The 23,046-nt window shown below is 52.6% G+C and overlaps 1 protein-coding gene across 6 annotated transcripts in view; it reads right to left on the bottom strand.

Moving 5' to 3' along the window:
- FBXO31 (F-box protein 31) overlaps window positions 1-23,046 on the bottom strand; it is a 43,235-nt gene that overhangs the window by 3,441 nt on the left and 16,748 nt on the right. For 3 of the 6 annotated variants that reach the window (XM_081216122.1, XM_081216127.1, XM_081216125.1), the window contains exons 3-9: window positions 21,131-21,217; window positions 13,385-13,461; window positions 10,642-10,809; window positions 9,946-10,020; window positions 2,841-2,950; window positions 2,097-2,250; window positions 674-1,029 (exon numbers count right to left, since the gene is read on the bottom strand). In XM_081216122.1, the coding sequence (XP_081072248.1) occupies window positions 674-1,029; window positions 2,097-2,250; window positions 2,841-2,950; window positions 9,946-10,020; window positions 10,642-10,809; window positions 13,385-13,461; window positions 21,131-21,217 (1,027 nt within the window). The remainder of the gene's footprint in view (window positions 1-673; window positions 1,030-2,096; window positions 2,251-2,840; window positions 2,951-9,945; window positions 10,021-10,641; window positions 10,810-13,384; window positions 13,462-21,130; window positions 21,218-23,046) is intronic. The other 3 variants (XM_081216124.1, XM_081216126.1, XM_081216123.1) reach the window with 2 other exon arrangements.

The following is a 23,046-nucleotide window of genomic DNA, read 5'->3' as shown; positions in this document are numbered from 1 at the left end:
CTGCACTGTCCAACACACGAGTGACCACTGAGCACGTGAAATGTGACCAGTGTGCCTGAGGACCTGAATTTTTCATTTTATTCTCTGTAATTAAACTAAACAGCCCTGGAGTGCAGGGGACCAGGGCAGGGCGTGCATCTCTAAGACAGGACCGTGCAAACAGCACGCCAAGGGAGGGGCTGGCAGCAGCGGGCAGGCTCTGTCCCAGACCGGGGCCCACGGCCTCTGTGGGGAGGCTGTTAGAGCCGGGGAGAAACCACACGAAGCAATGAGGAGGCGGGGAGACCCCAGGACAGGCCTTCCCTGCAAGGCCATCCAGGACGCTGCGAGCAGGCTTTCCAGGGGAGGCGCGGGGAGGGACGCCACGGCCTGCTTTCAGCGCTGCCCGACGTCTCACCTGTCTGCCTGTCTACCTTTGACCTTAGTGGCTATGCGGGGAGAGGCATTGGGGAGGAGGCCCACTGCCTGGCAGCTGAGGCCCCCAGAGGGGTGAGGGGACAGGAGCCTCACAGTCCGCTCGGCCCGGGCTGGGACCCGGCCCAAGTAGGCAGAGCTTCCCCACCGGTGCAGGGCCCCCAACGCGGGGTCGGCCCCACCCCAGGCCACCTCCCTGCTGGCCGGGCAGAGCCCCCCTCCGGGAAGCCCCGTCTTGCCCGCCCCGCGGCATCCTTACCACATCCTGCAGGTCCGGGGATAGTCCTCGTTCCTCGAGCTCACGCCCACCGGCAGCACAAACGGCTGCCCCTGCCCCGACTGGGCGGGCGGCTCAGCCGCGGCCTGGGCCCCTCCATCCCCGGGCCCCTCGGCCTGCTCGGCGGGCGGCTCCGCGCAGGACGGGGGGCTCTGCCGGCCGAGGCCCACGGCGTCCCCGCCTTCCTGCGGCTGCTCCTGGCGCAGCTGCTCGCGCACCTCCAGGACGACGCGCGAGAGCTCGTTAAAGTCGCGGAGGCGCTCAAGGTCGGGCAGATGGATGCGGCGCCTGAGGTCGATCTCTACCGTCTGCTGCCCGGCAGGGATGTTGGGGTCACCCTGCGGAGCCAGCGGGCGGCGGTCAGCAGGCTCAGAGACCGCGGCCTCCAGCCCCGGTCACACCTCCGGCCGAGGGCGCTCGCTCAGCCTTCCTACTGATTGGGTGGCGACCCCTTACAAGTCAGAAGGTCCTAGAAGCCCTTAAAAAGCAGCACCCGGCGCAGGCAGCCTTCTGTGAAGGACCTCTGAGGACAGGGAACAGCAGCACCCACGAGTGACCCTGGGAGGGCCTGCAGGCACATCTGCACCCAAAGACGTCAGGTGGGAGCCAGCCTGCGTGACAGCTGAAGAGATGCGCGGCCTAGAGAGGTCCACGGACCCTCCCCGGTCAGATGGGGGCAGGCCGGAAACACCAGCCCAGACCATCTGCCTGGAACACGAAAGCTCCCCAGCATGGACCTGGGAGGACGCCCGGGCCCCGCGGCCTGGTCCCAGGCCCCCGTCCACAGGGAGCCCGGCCGACGGAGCTGCAAGCCGTGCCCTGTGAGGACCAGGAAGAGGCCGCTCTGCGCCTCCACAGAGACGCCCCCAGCACCTGCGCCGCGACAGGCAAGCACGTGCATAGCAGCCCCTAGAGCGGGCGACAGAGGGCCTGTCGTCCGAGAACCCCACTCAGCTCAGAAATCCTCCCGGTGCGTGCCCCAGCTGCTGAGGCCAGGACGGGCCGCGGGGGCCGGAGTGCTAATGCAGAGGGTGTCCACCATGGCCACACCTCAGGGTCAGCCCCTCACCCAGCCCACCCCCATTAAATCAGAATCTCTGGGATGGGGCCCCATCATCAGTGTCTCCTCCACCTCCCCAGGGATCCAGGGTGTGGCCAGGGCTGAGAGCCGTGTGGGAAGGCTGCCTTGGAAACGTTCAGAATCGCCGGGGGATCTTGTGGAAGGTGGGCCCTGGATCAGCAGGTCTGGGTGGGGCCTGCGTTCCCAGCAAGCTCCCCGGGAAAGCGGTGCCACGGTCCGGGGCCCACACTGAGCAGCCAGCGTGCGGCCCGAGTCACACTACGCCACGCCGATGTGATGGAGTCCACGTGGTGCTGGGCCTGCCAGGGCAGCCCCTGGACTCACCGTGATCTTCGTGCCCCTGGCATGCTTCCCGTGGAAGCTGAGCATGACGATCTCCAGGCCGTGGCTGCCGTAGGTGCCCTTGAAGAGGCCAGGCCTGATCAGGTCGTCTGGGTGGCTGGGCGGGAGGTAGATGCGGCGGTAGGTCAGGCAGTTGCTGCAGGGGGAGCAGGCAGCATGAGAGCTCGGCCACAGAGTCGCACGGGAGCAGGGGCAGGAGTACAGAGCTCATGCACCTCCGGCCATGCTGCACAGGGCGGGCTGGGCAGGGTGGCCCAGGGCAGCCAGGGTTAGCTCCCCACTAGGGGCACCCCTCGTTCCTGAGCTACGCTCCCCCCAACGCACATGTGCACAGCACACCTCACACCTTCTCCATCACCCTGGGGCAGGGACCCCTGAGACTGCAAAGGGGCTAAACAGGGGCCATGGGACAGGGTCCGGGGGCAGAGGGCACAGCAGCAGGGAGGCTAAGAGGCCCCCCAGGTGGACGTGGGAAAGCAACTATGAGGCTCTAACACACAGGCCAGGCCCGTGACAGCAGACGCTGGTGGGTGATGATAGTCCAACAGACAGAAAACAGACACCGGGGTGGGCCAGGAGGCAGGGAGTGTGCTCATAGTACCCTGAGAAAAGGACCGTGTTCACAGTATGCAGAGAGAGGGACTGAGCACACAGCACCCACCAGGAGACCGTGTTCACAGTACCTGAGACAGAGGCTGCTCGCACCCAGCGAGGGGCCGCACTTACTCGTACTGACTGGTGTAGATGAACTTCATCAGGATGAGCTCCTGCATGTGCTCGTGGAAAATGTCCTCCAGCGTCCGCCCCCATTCTTCCCTCAGCCACGTGCGGAATTCCTTCGAGAGAACACAGGTCACGAAAACCGCCACAACGCTAGGGCTCGGAGAGGCTGTGATGCTGAGTGCATGGGATGAAGACAGAGGCTGGGCAGGAGGGAGGGGAGCTGCTGTGTGTTTGGTCTCCCAGCTCCTGGCCTCCCTTCCTGTTGAGGCGTGGCGCCAGGGGCTCTGGTCCCCGCTTTCCCCGACTTCAACAGGAAGGAAGCGCGGGGACCGTGGGGGTCCTTCGGGGAGGATTGGGCCGCAGCCCGTGTCGAGAGCACCTAGGAGGCAGCTGTGCAAGCCACACAGGTGGCATCTACACTGAGCCTGGTTCTCAGGTTTCTGGGGGAGTGGGCACAGCAGACCCCCGTGCCGGCCGAGTCAGCAGAACTGCTTTCTGCAGCCACCAATGAGGAACAGGATAGGGACAGGCGGGGCGGAGAGTGTGGGCGGATTTTCCTTTTTAAAATGCTCCTTCACTGGGATTGACATATACACACTACTATATATAAAACAGATAACTAATAAGGACCTACTTGTATAGCACAGGGAACTCTACTCAGTACTCTGTAATGACTTATATGGGAAAAGAATTTTAAAAAGTGTGGATATATATGCATATGTATAACTGATTCACTTTGTACAGCAGGAAATAACACCACATTGTAAATCAACTATACTTCAATAAAATTTTTTTTAATAAAATAAAATAAAATGTGCCTTCACAGTTATGTTCAGTAAGTATATTTGTAAAAAGAAAACTTTCATAAACACCTCATCCGCAAAGCCCAATAATTCATTATGGAATCGAACAATGAAGGATCGTTAGTGCTTAACAGTTTCATTCTGTACACTTAACATAACTAATCCACAGCTCTGAGATCCTGACTCAACACAGCATTTCTAATGAATATTTAGAATTAGCTCTACAAACAGAAGCAAAAGCAATTTACAAAAAAAAAAAAAAAAAAAAAGCTACAATCTGTCAATTGCTTTAATATGTTACTGCCCAAACCCTGGCAAAGAAGAGAAATTACTAGTGACTGAAATAAACAACTATTAGAACTACAAGGTCAACATATAAAATTAACTGAATTTTTGTATACTAGCAGCACAAAACCGGAAAGTAAAAAAAAACTTAAATATCCTACTTACAACAGCCTCAAAAGACATAGGACTTAGGAATAAACATTACAAAACATGTGTGATACCTCTACTCCGAAAACCACTAGATGCTGCTGAAAGGCGGGGGAAGAGGCCTACAGAGCAGAGGCACCTGCGAACCGGGAGACTTGGTATTAGGTCAACAACTGTCTCCAAACTGATCTACAGACTCAACATCAGGCCAATCGTAATCCCACCATGCTTTCTGTAGAAACTGACAAGCTGATTCTGGAATTTGTTTGGAACATCCAGAGCAATCTTGCAAAAGAACAAGGTTGGAGGATGTACACTAGCGCGCACTGTGACCCCACTACAAGACGACAGTAACCAAGATGGTACCTGAGCAAGAGGGCAGAGCTAAAGACAGAACCTGGAGGGAGTTCCCTGGTGGCCTAGTGGTTACGATTCCGGGCTTTTGCTGCCATGGCCTGGGTTCGATCCCTGGTCGGGGAACTGAGATGCCACAAGCCGTGTGGCCAAAAAAAAAAAAAGAGAAAGAGAGAGAGCCTGGAAATACCCACGTGTGTCTCAGGAGTGGACTTTCGATCACAGTGTCCAAGCCACCCCCCAGGGAAAGAAAGTCTTTTACACAAATGGTGCTCGAACAACTGCACAACCACAGGGAGCAAAGGAGCCCCGATTCCCACCTCACACCACACACAGGAACCATTCAAGATGGGTCACAGATCGAAAAGTAAAGTGAAGCTACCAAACTTCTAAAAGGAAGAGAGAGAGAGAGAGAGACACTCTCTTTGCAACTGGAGGGTAAGCAAAGTTTTTTAAGACAGAAAACAATAACCACTAAGGAAAAACCTTGACAAATTAGACTTCACCCAAACCAAAATCTTCCACTTAAGTGGCTTAACTCATGAAGGGTAATCCCTTAAAAAAAAATCAAATAGAGAAATAACAGATAAAAATGGAAGTAAAAGAATGTAGTGATTTCAGTGTTGCCATGGTGCATAATCAGACTTGAGCTAAATATCATGAAGCTGGCCTGTGAACAATCATAATCTTATTTACTTTGCATGAGAAGGTCAGTCATTAAGAATACCAAGCAGACCCAATTACTCAGAATAAATATGCTTACTATGAAATTATCTTACCAGATATGTATCCACAAGGAAAAACACAGGGGCCTAGAACATATCAGACAAGAGTAAGTCCACTATGGACCCAGGGCTCGTCCACCACGGCCAACACAGCCCCATCACTGCTTCACTCTGCACAGCGGCCTAGGAGCTGGGTGCTAACATCTTCCCTGTTCTACAGAGGTTTGGGGCTTGGAAAAGTCAACAGACCTTTCCAGAGCCACCCAGCTAGCAGGTGGCAGAATTAAACCTAACCAAAGGCCACGTGCTAACCGGTCTCATCTCTGCCAGGGCCAATGCCAAGGCTGGCAGGAACGTGGTGAGGCAGGGGGCTCACGTGCCCTGGTGGGCTGTAAATGGGGACCAGCAAACTGACAGCATGTAAAGAGAATTTGGAACATCTTCAGGGCCTTTTACCCAATTCCATTTCTGTACAATCCAAAACCACAACGTTTTTCCAGAGTTCAGGCAACGGGTCACAGTAATAATGCCCGGCATCTCTCCTGGGTGGCTCCAACCAGGCCTGGCACTAAGTCATTCACCTGCAGCGTCTTACTCAACCCTCCAGAATCACTCGGCACCACAGGTAATCTCATGGCCCCATTTTACAGACAAGGGCTGAGGCTCCCAGAGGCTAAGTCACTGAGGCACATGGTCAGGAGGGTAACAGGGGAATATCTGACCACAAACCCCAAGTCCAACTGCAGGACGGTCACACACCTACACACCTACAGTCATTACAGCGCAGCAGATGACAGATGGAACGCTGCATTAAAAATAAAGTTTGTAGGGACTTTCCTGGTGGCCCAGTGGTTAAGATTCTACACTTCCACTGCAGGGGGCATGGGTTCAATCCCTGGTCAGGGAACTAAGATCCAGTATGCTGCACAGCATAGCCAAAAAAAAAAAAAAAAAAGTTTGTAAAGAATTCTAATGAGACTGGGAAATGTTTCTGGAATAACGGTTAAGCTAAAAAAAAAGAAAAAGAAAAACTATCCAAATTAGATAGTTAGACTGCAATTACATCACGAAGGCTGAAGGAAACTTGAAGGGATGATGGAGGACGGGCACGGAGGCCGCTCCTCGTGGGGCTGTGTCAGCACTCTTTTCCCTCCCGATTCTGGGGATTTCGTATCTGATGATGACGAGGTATCACTTTAGGAATGTGGCAAGAAAGTACATAAGACAAAGGAAAGCAAAATAAAAGCCACTTGTGTGCAACTGAGGGGAGTCCAGCGCCAGAGCCTCTCTGCAGGGCCGAGCACACTGCAGGTAGGGCCAGGCCACACGCCCTTCCTTATCTCTGCTCCTCCTCACAGCGCCCCCCCCTCCCCCCCGATTTCCAGAAGCCTCAGGCTGCAGGGCCTGGACGGGCACGGGCAGGGAGGGAAGATGGTGGCTCAGCCACGCCATCATCCAGGAAGAAGAGCAGGCAGCGTCTGCAGCGGGAGCCAGAGAGCAGACGCACTGCTGGGGTCTGGGCGGGCGAAGGCCTGAGCTGCTCTCAGAGGCCCAGGAGATGAAGCTGCAGTTTGAGCAGCACACGGAGGGCCCCCTGGAGGGGCACGTAGGAGCAAGCAGGACACCCCAGTCCTGAGGGGCCAGATCCTGCCGCAGGACGTGGCCTTAGAAGGTGCACAGAGCTGGCAGAAGTCCCAGAACTGGGGACTGGGACAGGGAGTGGGGTGGTTGGCAAGCCTCAGGATGCAGCTTATGCAGAGCTGGCCTTGGGTGTTGACGAAGGGATCACAGCCAGCACGGCCTGCAGGGGCTGGGGCGGGCATCTCCACATCTCTCCACGGTACCAAGGACAGCCTTCTGCCTGGAGACAGTGATAAGCAAGGCCCGTTCACCTTCCTACCCTCCTAGGCCACCAGGAGTCCTCCATTCCCTTGGGAGGCACCCTTGTGGCCCAGAATTTTAAGTGACTATCAACCATCAGAGCACAGAGCAGCCTGGAACCCGAGGCTGAGACTTTCACCTCTTCTTCAGAGCTGTCAGGACACACGGCAGTGCCCACCACACGGCTCCTCCTCTCTCCCTGGAGCCTGAAGCCACGCTCTGGGTCTGAAAGACTCAGCTAGAGAGTGAAGATGTTTCAGGCTGACACAGGAATCCATGGGAGAACCCGTCCCCCAGTCCCCCAGCTCCCCCCTTGGAGGGCGAGAGGGAGGGAGACAGGAGACAACACAAGGAGCCGGCAAAGCGGCCCCGGGCAACTGAGATGGACAGACAGACTGTGCCTCAGACAGCAGGCCCCCCTGCCCCCACGACTCTAGGATGGTCTCTCGGCACCTCAGGCAGCCCAGCCCCTGCTCTGCCTGCAGGTGTGCGGCATCTCCCCACCCCAGCCCAGCAGGAGTCCCAAGTCCACTATTAAATGATTCCGAGGCCTAGAGACAAAAGAAAGGCTCCCCAGTTCTAGAAGCCAGCGAAAGACTGCTCCTAAAGCCAAAGACGGCACAAAAAACGTTAGACCAAGCCCGTTCGTCAATGCAGAAGTCCTAAATGAAACAGGACCAAAGAGCATCCAGGAGCAGAGAGAACTGTACCCCACGATCAAACGAGATCTCTTCTCACGACTTCAATGTGGTTAGAAATCTATTAACATAAGTCAGCTCATTACTAGATTAAGGGGAAAAAAATCACCTGATGGTTTCCACAGATGCTCAAAAAAACTGGTAAATTCAACATCATTTCTCAATTAAAACAAACAAAGCCCTCTTAATAAGACACGAATAAACAGCTCTATCCCTAGCATAATAATGTATATCTTGACCCGAGGCCACCTTGCTGCCTCGTGACAGGACCATGTGAACCACACCCACCACTAGACAAGGGTGTTGTCCTCACCACAAGGGGTTGAGGAAGAAGGAAATGTCATTATTTGCAGATAATCAGTATTATCCTGGAAAACTCAAGGTAATCAACTCAAAGATGCTCATAAAGGAAAGAGAAGGCAGTAAGATGGGTGGGTACAAAATTAATATGCAACAGCTTTTATATATAAAATCACCAGCTGAAAGATACAAGAGCCAAGAGTCCATTTACAACAGCAACAAAAGACCAGACACTTTACAACAAACGTGCAAGATCTACCTGAAGAAAATCAAATTCAAATGGCAGCACAGGACAAAGATGGCATTTTGAATCGTAGAGAAAATCTGGATTACTCAGCACCAGTGATGGGGTGACTGAGGGGTACCTGCACTATAGCCAAGGCAGGCTGAAGCTCACTCTACAGAATAAACCCACAGAACCAGCGATAAATGTGGGAAACACATGAAAATGAAAACACGAGCTCGTCTGTAAGTATAATTTCAAAGTGGGGAAAGGATTTTAAGATGACATCAAACTAAGAAGCTATTAAGGAAGGGGAACTCCCTGGCGGTCCAGTGGTTAGGACTCTGCGCTTTCACTGTCGAGAGCCCAGGTTTGATCCCTGGTCGGGGAGCTAAGATCCCGCAAGCCACACAGTGTGGCCAAAAAAAAAAAGGAAAAGACAGATACAACTGCAAATATAAAAATTAAAAACTAAATTCTACAAGTGAAAACATACCTCATATCAAACCAAAAGACGAAAGAATAAAGGAGGAAAAAATATTTGCATCTCGTATCTTGAAGGGTTCACTTCCTCACAGGATGAAAGCTCCTACAAATCAGTTAGAAACATAACAACACCAAACAGGACCAGGCAAAGGATATGAACACAGATTTCACAGAAGAGGAACCACAGGACACTAATCTTAGCCTCAGACATAAGATAAATGCAAATTAACCACCAAAGTCAGGATTCCAACAAAGCATTTTATTCTCACCTTAACTTCTAGGTGTTTTTCTAGTTTCCACAAGGAGCATGTTATTACCTTCATAATGAGAAAAAATATCATTCCGTCTCCAAATTGGTGAGGCCACACACGGTAGCTGGCTCACAGGAACTTTCTCTGATCCCAGAGTACATATTTCCAGAAATCCATTACGTGGCCCTTTTAAGGTCTCAACAGCTGAGGAGGTTCTATTCTTGGAAAATATGTTGTTGACGTCTTTCACTTAAATGTGGACTTGGAGCAGCCACTGATGGGTATGTGGTTGTATGTGAGACCGTGAATGACGGTGTCATTAGGGAAGGAAGCACGTCATTACCATCACCTCCACATACCATGCGTTTGGGAAAACAAGGGCCTCGTTTACCCTCAACAGATTCCAAGCAGCATGTGTGTACTGTCCATCTGCACTGTCTCCCCGCAGACCCCTGGCTACCAGGGACCCAGCAGACTCAGAAATGCTCAGAGATGCACCCGACAAATAAATGCAAGCTGCAACGAGCATCCTGTATTTAAAGGTCCGAGGTTTTCCTAAGACTGCTTCAAGATGGTGGTGTAACTAACACTCAAAGGCGATGTGAGATCATTCGTGTGGAAAGGAAATCTGAAGACACTCACGCAGGCTCACCCACCACATGGCTGTGACCTGGGAACCTCCACCACAGGGTTCACGCCAATAAAGGCCTCTGGTCTCCCTGTAATTCAAATCCAGGAAGAGACCCCACCACCCACGGGCCTCTTGTCAAAGGGGCAACAGAGAACCAGGTAGAGAACTATTTCTACTCGGCCCGTTCATCCTGGGGGTGGTGGGGACTCAGAAGCTGGGCCCAGCACACACGCCCACAGCGCCAGCATGAGCCCGGGAGGTGGCCCTCCCTTCAAACCACCCACCCTCTCGGCTGTCCCGCAGGACAGGAGGGTCCAGCCTCACCTCCTGCCTCCCACCAGACATCCTGTGGTGGTCCGTCTGGTTGCACTTGGTGGAGAACTCGTCCTTCTTCACGATCTTGAGGGTCCACAACAAGGAGAAAGGGTAACGAGTCAGCCCCTGACCCCCACCAGAGCAGGCGTGCACCAGTCCCTCCTGCACCCATGCATCCCACTCATCTACAGGAGCCCAAGAGGCCGCCAGATCGCGGCTGGTCTAAGAAGGAAGGTTGGAACCCCCCTGAGCACACGCTTCCCTCCCGGGGGCCAGGCGTCGCTGTCGTCCCCCGGGGCGTCCGAGAGCAGCACAAAGGGGCTGGCGCTCTCCTACTGAGACAGAGAACAGGCTTGCTCTCAGGCTGGCCACCTGCCAGGCCCACATCCGAGAGCAGAATGTCTGGTTCCAAGCTGATGCCCTTGCGAAGAGGAGAAAAAGGAACAGTGAGGAATCTCGCTTGGAAAGACAACTGGTTCTAACCAGAGGCAGAATCAGGGGAGGCTCCGGCAAGTGAATCCCTGAGGAGCGACAGCGGCATAAACAGCGCACAGAAGGGCCGGGCCAGGGCCCGCTTCCCGTTCCTGCTGACCGGCATGGGCGCGGTGCACAGCTGGGAAGACCCTGGCAAACAGCTGGCAGCAGGCCCGGGAGGAAGTGAGGAGACCCAGCCCCTTACCTGCACACGCTGCCCCGCGTGCTCACCTGGACGTGGCCATTGTGGGGCCCCCTGTGGCCGTACATGCACTCCACCGTGGCCGACTTCCTCTCCATCAGGTGGATTCGGAACAAGGGCTTGAACCGCATCGGGTCGTCCACATGAGGGTCGTGGGGAGGCAGGTACATCCAGCCAATGATGAACAAGCCATCCACCTGTGCAGAGGTCCACACACGGGTGAGGGGGAGGCGGAGGCTCAGCATCCGCACCCCCCAGATCACCTCGAGGACCATTCCTGTCTCCACACTCTGGTCCCGCGGGGACCTTGGGGTCCCATCTAGCGCAGCAGGACGAGCACGGCCCCGCCCACCAGTGTGTGTTAATCGAAAAGTGGTTTATGCAACATGAAACATGGTGACTAAAGTTGATAACACTGCTATACCACTGAAATCTACTAAGAAATAGAACTCAGTGCTCACCCCACCCCTCAAAAAAAATAAAAATGTGAGGTGATGGGTACGTTAATTAACTAGACGGGAGAATCCTTCCACGGTATGTACTTGTACATCAAATCAGATCACCACAAGGTACATTTTATATATCTTACAGTTTTGTCAATTATACTTAAATAAAGCTGAAAAAGTAACTAAATGTTTTAATAGAAAATATAGTGGTTAGCCCCAAATCCGAGCAAACCTTTTAGAGAGAACTTCCAGCTATGAAGTGGGGGTGGGTAGGTGCCGGGAGCACAAGCTAAAAGACATCAGAAAGAAGCAGGAATGATCCAGAAAGTGCGACACCCAATAGGGCAACTGACCAGAGGAATACGGGGGTGCTGCTTTCCACAGAAGAGACTCAGGAGGCAAAACAAACCAGGCAGCACGAGGGCCTGGTTAGATCCTCATGTGAACAAGCCAGCTGTCGAAGGCAGTTCTGAGACGGTCAGGGAGCCTCAAGCGTGGACTGGGTCTCAGGTAATCCAGGAATTACTACCACTGCTGTGAGGTGTGGTCAGGACCTCACATGTGTGGGAACGTGGGAAACACCCACGTGGTTAGAGATCCACACTGAAGTACAAACATGAACTGACACGGGCCTGGGATTTGCTTTAAAGTACTGAAAAGAAAAGGCAAAAGGGCAGAGACAGATACCGTGAACCTGGCGTGCTACGGCCAACCTCTGAGTCCAGGAGGTGGGCGTCTGTGGGCGTTCACCCTGCCATTCCCACTACCCTTGTATGTGTTCAAAATGGCAAATGATAGAAGTGGTGATCAGGTCAAAGGAGGGGGCAGTCTCCAGGCACATTCTCAGTGGAGGGGAGGGGGTGGCCTCTGGAGCCCACTTGGGATGCCCCAGCAGTTGCTCCTGCCTTCCTGGGGCAGCCTGGGTCCACAGCTTCCAGCTCTAGCGACAGAGGAGAGAACTTACTCGCTTACCGTCTGAGACAATAGCCAATTGGTACTGTTCTGTCATGGGCTCTGTTTTCCCCTAATTATCCCCTGCTTTCAGAAGGCTTTTTTTTTTTTTTTTTAACTCTATTACTCACTTCCAGTAAGACAAACAATTATCACCCTCCCTGACTAAAAGAAAGGAAAGAACCTGCCCACGCTGGGAGCTGTCTGTCTTGGCCCCTGTGAGAATGTTCTAAAAGCAAGGCTTCCCCAGTGATATTAAACAGAACAAATGTAAAGCAAGTTTCTTAACAGATGTTTCCACCAAATTATAAAGAATATGAAGCAATATTTATCCCTGCCCAAATCCCACCTGGTGAGCAAAATACAGAGTGACGAAGTAACCAGTCACCCCGTGGCCTACGTGAACCAGGCTCGGGGGAGGCCACAATGAGGCTCCCTGGGGGCCCCAAAGGCCACAGAGAGGCAGACCCACTAACCGTGACACGAGCTGCGGCCAGTCCGCTGGACTTGGCTTCTGGCCTGCCGAGCGCGTGTGCAGCGCCGGCCAAAGGGCACCTGGCTGTGTTTTCCCTGCATCATCAGCTGCGGCAACATCGAGGCCAGGCCCCTGCCCAGAGCTCAGCAAGTACAATGGCCCCACTCAGGTCCCGGCTTCTGTCCCAGAGGCACCACTCGTGCCTGGCAAGAGCACCGGCGAGGGCTGCATCCTGCTAGACACTGACAGCAGTTAAGCCCAAGAAAAGTCAGATCTGAGTTTCTCAAATGGACCCCAAAATGAGCAGCTATTATATGCTTCTAAGCAAGTGACCAAGAAGCATATAAAAATTAAAACCAGAAGACTCTTCTCCTGGCTACGACCAAGGAGCTTGTATCAAACAGCCCCTCCTGCTGAGACCAGCTATAAAGACTGAATAAAGTAAAGTTAAAATGCTGCTTGTAGACCTCAGGGGGCAAGCCTGAAGAGAAGGGACAGACACGTGCCATGACACCAAGCCTGTGCCACTTGGTAACCAGGTGGAGTGGGCCTGGCATGGGCTTTCTGTCTAGGGCCAGCCTCCAAGGGCCCCACACGGCCTCCTTTTCTTTTAGCCTGCAGACCCGATTTAGGGCAATGAACCAGTGCACAAACCAACACTGGAGTGTCCTGGAGGTGTGAAGGCCGATGGCCCTCAGTGTCCAAGAGGCAGGGACTGGGGAAGGCATCCCGTCATCACAAAGTTCGTGGGTGTGGCAGAAGCCAAGAGCTACTTAAAATGAATCTCTGTTTAGAAAATAAAATCTGGCCCAATGAGCCTTTGTGAACGACTGGCCTGCCCCTTGGAGGGAGAACACAGTCCCATCCGCAAGAACGCAGGCCCGACGCTCTGGGACTTACCACCACATTCAGCAGTCCTCCATACGGCCCGATATCCGGCTGCCACAGTCCCAGAATGTGTCTGTATCGGTGAAGCACTACAGGGAGAGAGAGAGGACAGGACTTCATTGTAGAGCCAGCTGATCTTCACTTTACAGTCAATAATTGGAGGAAAGGGCGTGAGAAAGAGGAGGAGGGACGTGTGAAGAAATCCCTCACCAAGGCTCATAACAGAGCCTTGCAAACAAATGTGGATTCAAGCAAACCTTACAAGTGTCTAAATCATTCTAAGAGTAAAAATGTAACAGACAACTGGGTCATTTTGAAACCCAGCCTCTGCGTATCAGCTCCAATGACAAGGAACTGCTGCCTTGAAGAACGTGCAGTGGGCGCCCTTGTGAAGCAATGAACCTCCCTTCCCATCAGTCTACACAACGGAGGAGATGTGGGATTCTTTACCAGGGGCAGAGTCCAAAACATCATGGGGCTGTAGAGTAAGATTTAATTGGGTCACCTGTCTTTCTTTTAAACACACACACACACACACACACAAACACACACCTTCCCCCTTATTTCAAAAGCAGTGCATGTATATTCACTGACGGCAACGGGAGAAAAGGGCACCTGATGCCGACCTGAGACCCCACTGCACAGCCATGGCCAGCACAGTAAATGCCCTGGGGAAGAGTCCTTTGCTTCCATTTCCTCTGCATGTGTATTTGTTGAGTGAACAGTGAACAAGTGAAAGAATGAGCAAACTGCACAAAGAAGACAATCAGCTCATGCAGGGCCCTGCCGGCCAGCTTCAGGGTCTGGGGTCTCTCTGCAGCCAGTGTGTGGTGGTAAAGTTTATATGTCAACTGGACTTGGCCATGGGGGGACCAGACATTCTTAATCAAACATTATTCTGGTATGTCTGTGTTCCCAGATGAGAGTAACATTTAAATCTGTGGACAGAGAAAACAGATTGCCCCCACCTAGTGTGGTGGGCCTTGTCCAATCAGTTGAATACCCGAGTAGAAGAAGGCTGGTGCTCCCACCAGTAAAGAGACGCTCCTGCTGCCTGGCTGCAGGCTGGGATATCAGTCTTTTCTAACTTTGAACTCTAACTAAATCATGGGCTCTTCCTGAAGAGGACAAAAAGGCTAACCCTCCCACAAATACAGGGGAATTTTCTCCTGCCTGACTGCATTGAGCTGGGACATTGGTCTTTTCCAGCCTCTGGATTCGAACTGAAACATGGGCTCTTCCTGGGTCTGGAGGCTGCCGGATTTCGGACTGGAACTACACCATCAGCTCCTGTGGGTCTCCAGCCTGCTGACTGGAGATCCTGGGACTTGTCAGCCTCCATAGCTGTGTGACGTAATTCCTTATAATAATCTCTTTATATATGAAGAAATTGGTTCTGTGTCTGAAAACCCTGGCTAATAGTGGGAGCCATGGATGGTCTCCAAGTGCTGGAGCTGCATCATCACAACAGACTTCAGGAAGGAAGACCAAGCAGTAGGGCCCAGAGGGACCTGAGCCCAGACAGCAGTTCTCTAGCCACCACTTGGTCTGGGGTACAGAGAAGAGAAATGTGAGGCCAGAACCATCCCAAGCCTGCAAGGCATGCAGACGGCTGGTGGGAAAATACCAACTGTTCCCCAAGGTTTCAGCCTAAAGACACACTTCTCTAAAGGAGCCTTGATGGTCTGCAGGGCGCCTACCACTCATGCCGAGTGCAATCCTCTGAGTTGGTTTACAAGACACACATTAAAGTCAGTGGTTATTTTATGGCCATATCCTGATGGGTTTTGTGTTTGTTAAACAAGCAATAATAAGCAGGGTCAGGAGCCATAAACAAATACTGAACTCAGACAGTGCAACACACACTCAGGTGTTTAGGGGTGAAATTGACTGATGGCTGCCAGTTACCTTGAAATGCATCGCAGAACAGGATGGACACAGATGGACGGATGGACGGGTGTGTGGGAGTGAAGTGGAGCAGGGTGCTATGGAATCGGGTAAAGGGGTGTTCGGGTCACTGCACAATTCTTTCTACTTTTCTGTGTGTTTTTAAAATTTCACGATAAAATAGTGGAGAAAAAATTAAATGGGCCCCTATAGCATGGTCTTCTCTTGTCTCCCCTCCCCTCATCTCCCAACTTGACTGCTGGCAACATCTGGTTCTTTCCAAGATCAATCAATCTGATCTCGAAGTCCCTGGAAAGACTGTTCAAAGAATATGCCACAGACTCAGCAATTCCCAAAAGGGAGTTCCTTGTTTTGATTTAAAAGCAACATCTCTTTGAAATAAAAGTTCAGCCTCCCATGTGTGCTTAGAGCAGCAACTGTCTCTGGATTTTAAGCTCTGTGCCCATTAGAAGACTCGGGTGTGCCCCTTGCTCCCACTGACACGACGCTGGCTCGCCCAGCCTGGGCCCACCCAGGACAATCCGAGGGGAAGTCAGAGACCAACACCATCAGGTGGACTGTGAGGCACAGGATTTCCTAAGGCCACGCGACACCTGTGTTTTATAACGTGTTCTTTAAGAAGTCTCAGAGTTAGTCCGGCAGAAATGACCTGAAAGACTCAGCAAGTCCAGGCAGCACTCAGACAGAAGGAGTCCACTTGAGTCACACGAAACTCTAGGTGTCAGGAGTGGGAGGGCAGCCTGTCCACACGGCGACCTTGTGCGCCCGGGGCCTGCTGGGCAGGGCAGCTCTAAGGCGTCACCACCACAGGAGGTACGGAGCACGATGAGCTCAGGCACCGGCCCCTGTGCACTCCTCTGACCCGCACCCGGACCCTGCCTAGGGCACACAAGGGGCCTGCAGGCTTAAGACAGAACCCACAGCACCTCCTGGCCCAGGCGCTGACCACACCCCAGGGCTCCTCGCCTGGAAGAAGATCCCAGCTCAACAAGCCCTCCCGATGCTGTTTCCAAACAACCACTGACCATGAAGGAGAGTAAATGGGATTAAGTCCCAGTGACACTGGCTCAGGTGCAGACAGCGGGCTTGGGACCTAAGACAGCAAGTGGACTGGGTCAGACCCTTCGGGTGCTTTCCTGTCAGAGACAGGTGTGCTCAAAGGGCCCAGCTCTCAGGAGACCACAGAAGGCAGGCATTCGTGGGCAAGGGGACCTAAACACCAGAGAAGCACACTTAAACTCTGTCAGAATAACAACAACACTCCTGCTCTCAGCCCCACGAAGCGGGACGTGGGCCTTCCAGAATGAACACCAGCTCAGAGACTCTTCCAACCATTGATCCCCGAGGTCAGCATGGCTGTGTTCAGAAAACCATCCCTGGCTCTAACGCAACCCTCCTACTCCCCAAAATAGGAACAATAGTCCAAGATGGCTAAGGGATGGCTCAGCTCAGGAGCTAACAGGAAAAGAGTCCTAGTCAGGGTTCTCATCTGCCAACAGGAAGGGTCACGTAACAAGCCAAGTGGGAAACTCCGATACACTGGACAACACCCAACCCAAAAGATCCAGCTTTCCTTGCATAGCATGCTCTGATACTGAGCAGTCGCTTCCCTGCTGTCCTACCAGCAGCTGCCATTGCCCACCACACTGGGGACAGTGGCCCACCACCCAGCAAGGCCATAACATCATTCTTGAATCACCACATCTGTCACTGCAGAACTGAGGTTTCTTGCCCAAAGGAAAATCATACATGCAACTAATGGTATCTCCTGCCACTTGCTAGGAGCTTTTGGTAATTAGAATAAAATCAGAGGAGGGAACACTTCCAAACTCATTCTATGAGGCCGGCATTACCCTGATACTAAAACCAGACACAGGCAGCACGATAAAAAAAAAATTACAGGCCAATATTCCTAATGAACATAGATGCAAAAATCCTCAACAAAATATCAGCAAACAAAAATGGATCATAAACCATGATCAAGTGGGATTTATCCCAGGGATGCAAGGATGGTGCAACATCTACAAATCAATCAATGTACTACACCACATTTACAAAATGAAGGCTAAAAAATCACATGATCATCTCAATATATGCAGAAAAGGCTTTTGACAAAATTCAACATCCATTTATGATAAATGGGTATGGAGAGAATGTACCTCAACACAGTAAAGGCCATGTATGACAAACCTACAGCCAGTATCACACTCAAAATGAAAAGCTGAAATCTTTCGAAAGACAAGGATGACCACTCTCCCCACTTTCATTCAATGTAGGATTGGAAGTCCTAGCCAGAGCAATTAGGCAAGAAAAAGAAATAAAAGGTATTCAAATTGAAAAAGAAGAAGTAATACAGTCACTATATGCAGATGACATGATACTATATATAGAAAATCCTAAGGACACCACCAAAAAGCTATTAGAGCTAATAAGAGAATTCAGTAACATTGCAAGATACAAAATCAATACACAGAACAAAATCAGGGGAAACATTCCATAGACACGTAATCAGCAGGGGGTCGCTCCTCTCTCAGACATAGATACCGTTGGTGCCCCACTGCCCTTTCCAGGAGCACCCTTCTGTTTTATTCTTACCAATGGTCTCCTTCCTTCCTCAGTAACCATCCTGCAATGTGTTCTTGGCTCCACTTGGCAGACTGGACTTTGGAGGGGCCTTCCCCTCCAAAGACTCTACCCTGTGTTATCTGCACCTGAGGATTAAAAGTGGTCTGTCCATCTCCTCACCAGTGGAGGGGGTGGGTTTCCACCAAATTCCTCGTATCTACTCGAGCAATATGAAGCACTGCCCAGATGCTGGGTGTGAACCTCAAAACCCAGAGCCCTACAGGTACATGACGTTATTTTTAAGTTCAAAGTGCACTCAGACAGTCACCATCGATTAGCACACACAGACACGTGTTAGACCCGTCGTAAAGGCAATCCCCTAGGACACTCCAGACGCCTTACAGACATGGATTATCAAGACCATCAGGAAGCTACATACACACATCAAGAGCAGCTGATCTGGGCCACAAGGCTGTGGGGAGACATCATCTCTTGGGTCCAAGGGAACGTGGCCCAGAGGACTTCAGGGGACCAGGGGACACAAGGCCCCACGGCTCTAGGAAGAGCACAAGTGGATAAGGAACAGCCCCAGGGCCTCGTTCCTTACAAGCCGGTCATCACAGCACACGTCTCTGGAGCTTTGGTGAGTGTCAGAGGATGAATTCCAAGCTGCCCTCGGTTAGGACACACTAGGACACTAGGACACTGGAACACAGAACACCTGGGCGTACAGAGGTTTCAAATTCAGTTGAAACTGGTTTTTTGTTCATGCATGTAAGTTTTTCACTGACGTTTTAGGAGACCATCCAGGTAACAGACCAGTCCACAGAGAAAGGCAACCAATGCTGACAACTGGTTATTTTCATTATGTTTTCTAGATCTTTCAAGTCTTCTACTGTATTTTTATAACTACACTCACACCTCAATGGGACAGTAGTCCCCAGTTAAAACAAGTCTGCAATACAGCTACAAGCAACTGGGGGGCATCTCGGTATGTGGCTCTAGTCCAGACACTCTGGACGTGGTCTCCTAGAAGCATGGTAGAAAGTCTGGACGTAAACTTGTCCTCATCAGCTGCAGGAGTTTCTGCCCCACTGCTTGGGGGCAAAAAGAACACCCCCCAAAACAACTCTAGGTGCTTCCTAGGTCCCAGCCACCCCCAGAGGTGGGTCAGAATTCCACATTAGCCCTATGGTATTAAGTTCCAGATAGGCTGTTGTTCCACAAGAAGCCTGTGACAGCGGTGTGACATAATGGACCTCTAAGTGCTTGTCTGCTTGTATCGAAAATCCCCCGGCACCCAGTTCCCGTCAGCACAGCCAGTGTCATTGATCCGCTGTTCTCATCAATACCCACTACGTCACCGTCTCTCCCGTGGGGCTGGAGAAGGCTCCGGGACTCACTGACTGCTAAGCAGAGAGAGCAGCGCAGTCCGTGACAAAATGTTCTAGAGAGCCTACTGCCGAGATGGCAGGGAAAAGAACAGAACTCGTGTCCTCATAGCCAGCCGGCCCAGCCCCAGACCTGTGGTGATGGCTCCCACACCCATCCCCCCGGGGCCTGGGTGACACACAAGGTGGGTTTGTTAGCCCAGACACAACCCCAAAGCATGCTGCCCATACCCGGGCAGCCCTGTCCGGACCCCAGGATAACCCCGAGTAAAACGGGGCCAGCCAGCACATGGCAGCTAGGTGGCTGAAGTCTGATGGGGGTTAGGAGAAAATCCACAAACGACTCTATTCCCTCTACTCTGAGTAGGTTTTCTTAGAAACTGGGCACTTCTTTTTTTTTAAAAAGATCTTTTTTGATGTGGACCAGTTTTAAAGTCTTTATTGACTTTCTTACAACATTGCTTCCGCTTTATGTTTCGGTTTTTTTGGCCGCTAGGCATGTGGGATCTTAGCTCCTTGACCAGGGATTGAACCCAAGCCCCTGCATTGGAAGGCGAAGTCTTAACCGCTGGACCACCAGGGAAGTCCCGAAACCGTGCACCTCTAAGACCCAGGAGTGGGTCTGCTCCACGGTGGCAATGCTGACATGAGGAGCACTCAGGGAGTAAAGAGCAGAAGGGGTGTCCCTGTGCTTCTCGAAATGTAAAAACAGCTTTCAGGACTTCCCTGGTGGCTCAGTGGTTAAGAATCCACCTGCCAACGCAGGGGACACAGGTTTGATCCCTGGTCCGGGAAGATCCCACATGCCGCAGAGCAACTAAGCCCAAGAGACACAACAACTGAAGCCTGTGCACCCTAGAGCCCGCAGGCTGCAACTACTGAGCCCACGTGCCGCAACTACTGAAGCTGCACACCTAGAGCCCGTGTTCCACAACAAGAGAAGCCACCGCAATGAGAAGCCCGCGCACTGCAATGAAGAGCAGCCCCTGCTTGCTGCAACTAGAGAAAGCCCGGGCGCAGTAACGAAGACCCAACGCAGCCAAAAATAAGTAAATAAAATTAATAACTTAAAGGAAAAAAAAACAGCTTTCAGTGCATCTCGGCTCAACCCAACAAAAGGCAGGGACAGCGGGCTTCCCTGGTGGCGCAGTGGATGAGAGTCCGCCTGCCGATGCAGGGGACGTGGGTTCGTGCCCCGGTCTGGGAAGATCCCACGTGCCACGGAGCGGCTGGGCCCGTGAGCCATGGCCGCTGAGCCTGCGCGTCCGGAGCCTGTGCTCCGCAATGGGAGAGGCCGCAGCAGTGAGGGGCCCGCATACCGCAAAAAAAAAAAAAAAAAAAAAAAGGCAGGGACAGCATTCATCACCTATGGAACGTGGCTTAGAAAATTTCCAGAGCTCAAGTAATGCCAATCAAAGGAGGAATTAGGACCTAAATAATCAACTGTTTCTACACACTTCTGTTGTGTGTGTGTATGTAAACTTTTTGAATTGACAAATGCTGTGAAAATGTGATTGACTAACAAAGCCTAGATGTGAATGCTTACGTTCCATTCTGGAATAGAGAGGTTTTGAGGCTTCTACTCTGCCTCAAGAAGCGATAAATGCTAAAATGCACAGCAACGTGGTGATCCTGCTTGGCACAACCCCAAAACCCAAAGCTGCCGCGGACACCCAGCCCGTCTGTGCAGCTGCCCTGGAGTCGCCGCTCGAGAGTGACCCTGGTTGTGCCAAGCCACGGAGGATGCTGCAGCAAAGTGAAAACCAGCAAAAGCCAAGGAGGTCAGCTCGCTCTCGGGACCAAAGCTGTCTCGTGCTGTCAGTGAGAAGCCCTATCCATGCAGCTTCTCGGTCTTGCTCGCCCACAAAAGCGGAAGCCAGCAGGAGATACGTACGGCAGGTGTAAACATCTCTGTATTCCATGTGCTCGTAATCGGGAAGAATTTTCATGAAACGGCCCGACTTCACACGAGGGTTTATACCTGAACAGACACAGCAGGGAAAGGGCTGAAGACGGTTCTGCCTCCTCGACTGTAGAAACCATTTTCACAGGACCCAACACCTGTCCCTCACCGGCAACACACGCTTCCCTACATCCTCGACCCCCAGAACCTTGGGAGGCAAGCGGTTGCCAAGGAGGCAGGCCTGGCCAGAAGGAATTGTGGTGACAGGTGTCCCTGTCAGTCAGTGATCCACACCAGGAACTCATGATGGCAGGCCCGCTCGGGACCCCCTCCAGGCTCTCTCCCCATCACCCACCACTATCAGCGGGGCTCACCGAGGTGGGAGGGCAGAGGTCGCAGCTCACAGATATTTGGGGTGACTGTATAGGGAACCCTGTGCTCCAACTAGGATCCCCAGCTTGCCCGCTGCACACCTGGCACTGTCCTTCACCTGCTGCACGTGTGTGTTTTGTTTTTGACAAAGGACGGTGTTTGCCAGCCTCCTAACTCAATCAGACCCCTTCACCCCTGGATTGAGGTAGCTGACTCTACCATCTAATTAGGAACTAGGGGCGACTGTCTTCTACCACCTATTCCAGAAGCTAAGTGATTTTCTCCTGGATAACGCCTTCAAAGCAAATTCACAAAAACACAGTTCCTGCACTGTGAAAATGAAAACTGAAGCTTGCTTTGGCCGGAGCAGATCAAACGCTCTGGGGCGCTGATAACAGATAATATGAATCAGTCTCTGGATTTGGCAACCATGTTCAAGGGGTTGAAAACCAGCAGTCAAAGAAGTCTCCAGATGTCCTCCTTTGCCTGTGACCTCATCGTGGCCCTTGTCCCCTCTCCCTGGCCCACCTGGACCTCCCCGTCTCCTACTCACCGGCCCATCCATCTGTGTCCAGACGTCCCCTCCACAGGACAGATGCCCCCAAGGCCCGGGCAACCCCTCCGCCCACAGCTGAGATGAGCTCTGTGGGGGCCTTCATTCTCACACGTGTTCTCCTCTGGGTGCTTCAGCCCCCAACACCTAGCAGGTATGAGCACCTGCCTCCCTCCAGGAGTATTTTGAGGGCTTACAACTCTTAGACAGAACTCAAGTTGCTTTGAGATGATATCATCAAATGGCCTAACAAACTCAAAAAGCAGTGAGATGATAAGGACTTCTCATATTAGATCCTCATGGAAACAGCTGACCGTCCCAAAAGCCAGGAACCTCTCGCTTCTGTGCGCTCACAGGGACTCCTGTGGGGAGTGTGCCTCTGACTTGGACACGACACCCATAGCGAGGGGGGCCTCCTGGATTCTCTGCTCTGGGAGACTTAAGACACTGACACTGGGGAGCAACACTGGAGCCGAGAGTGGAGCAGGGCCCTGGGGGCACCCCCAGAATGGAGGGTGGGAGGGGAGGGAAGGGGACACAACCACCTTTCCACCCCTGGAACTCCAGGCTTTGCAGGGTTCAAAGTGGCACTGTTCTCACCACTGAGACCACAAGACAGGAAGGAGTTACATTTTCACAAGACGTGACCACTCGGGACCCAAGACCCACTTCCCCTGTAGACACGCATTCTCTTGGGTGGGTGGGACACGAAGCAGAGGCCAGAGAAGGAACCAAAGTGCAAAGCTGCACAGGGAAGGAGGCGCGGGAGGCCTTGCGCAGACCAGCCCTGCCCTGGGCTTCAGGACCAAGGACAGAGGCACGGGGGTGGAGTGGGGTGCTGGCTTGGGATGGCGTCTGAGGGTAGGTGAGGATGCAGCCCGAGCCCCTCGGCAAGTGGGGAGAAGGGGATACTGGGAGGTGGCAGAAGTGGGGCTGGGACACGCAGGGCTGCCAGAGAAGGTGGGAGGGGGCGACAGCCTCG

The sequence above is a fragment of the Mesoplodon bidens genome (genome assembly GCF_964165515.1).
Source record: "Mesoplodon bidens genome assembly, chromosome: 18".
Lineage (NCBI taxonomy): Eukaryota > Metazoa > Chordata > Mammalia > Artiodactyla > Ziphiidae > Mesoplodon > Mesoplodon bidens.
This window is presented reverse-complemented; position numbering and strand designations above follow the sequence as displayed.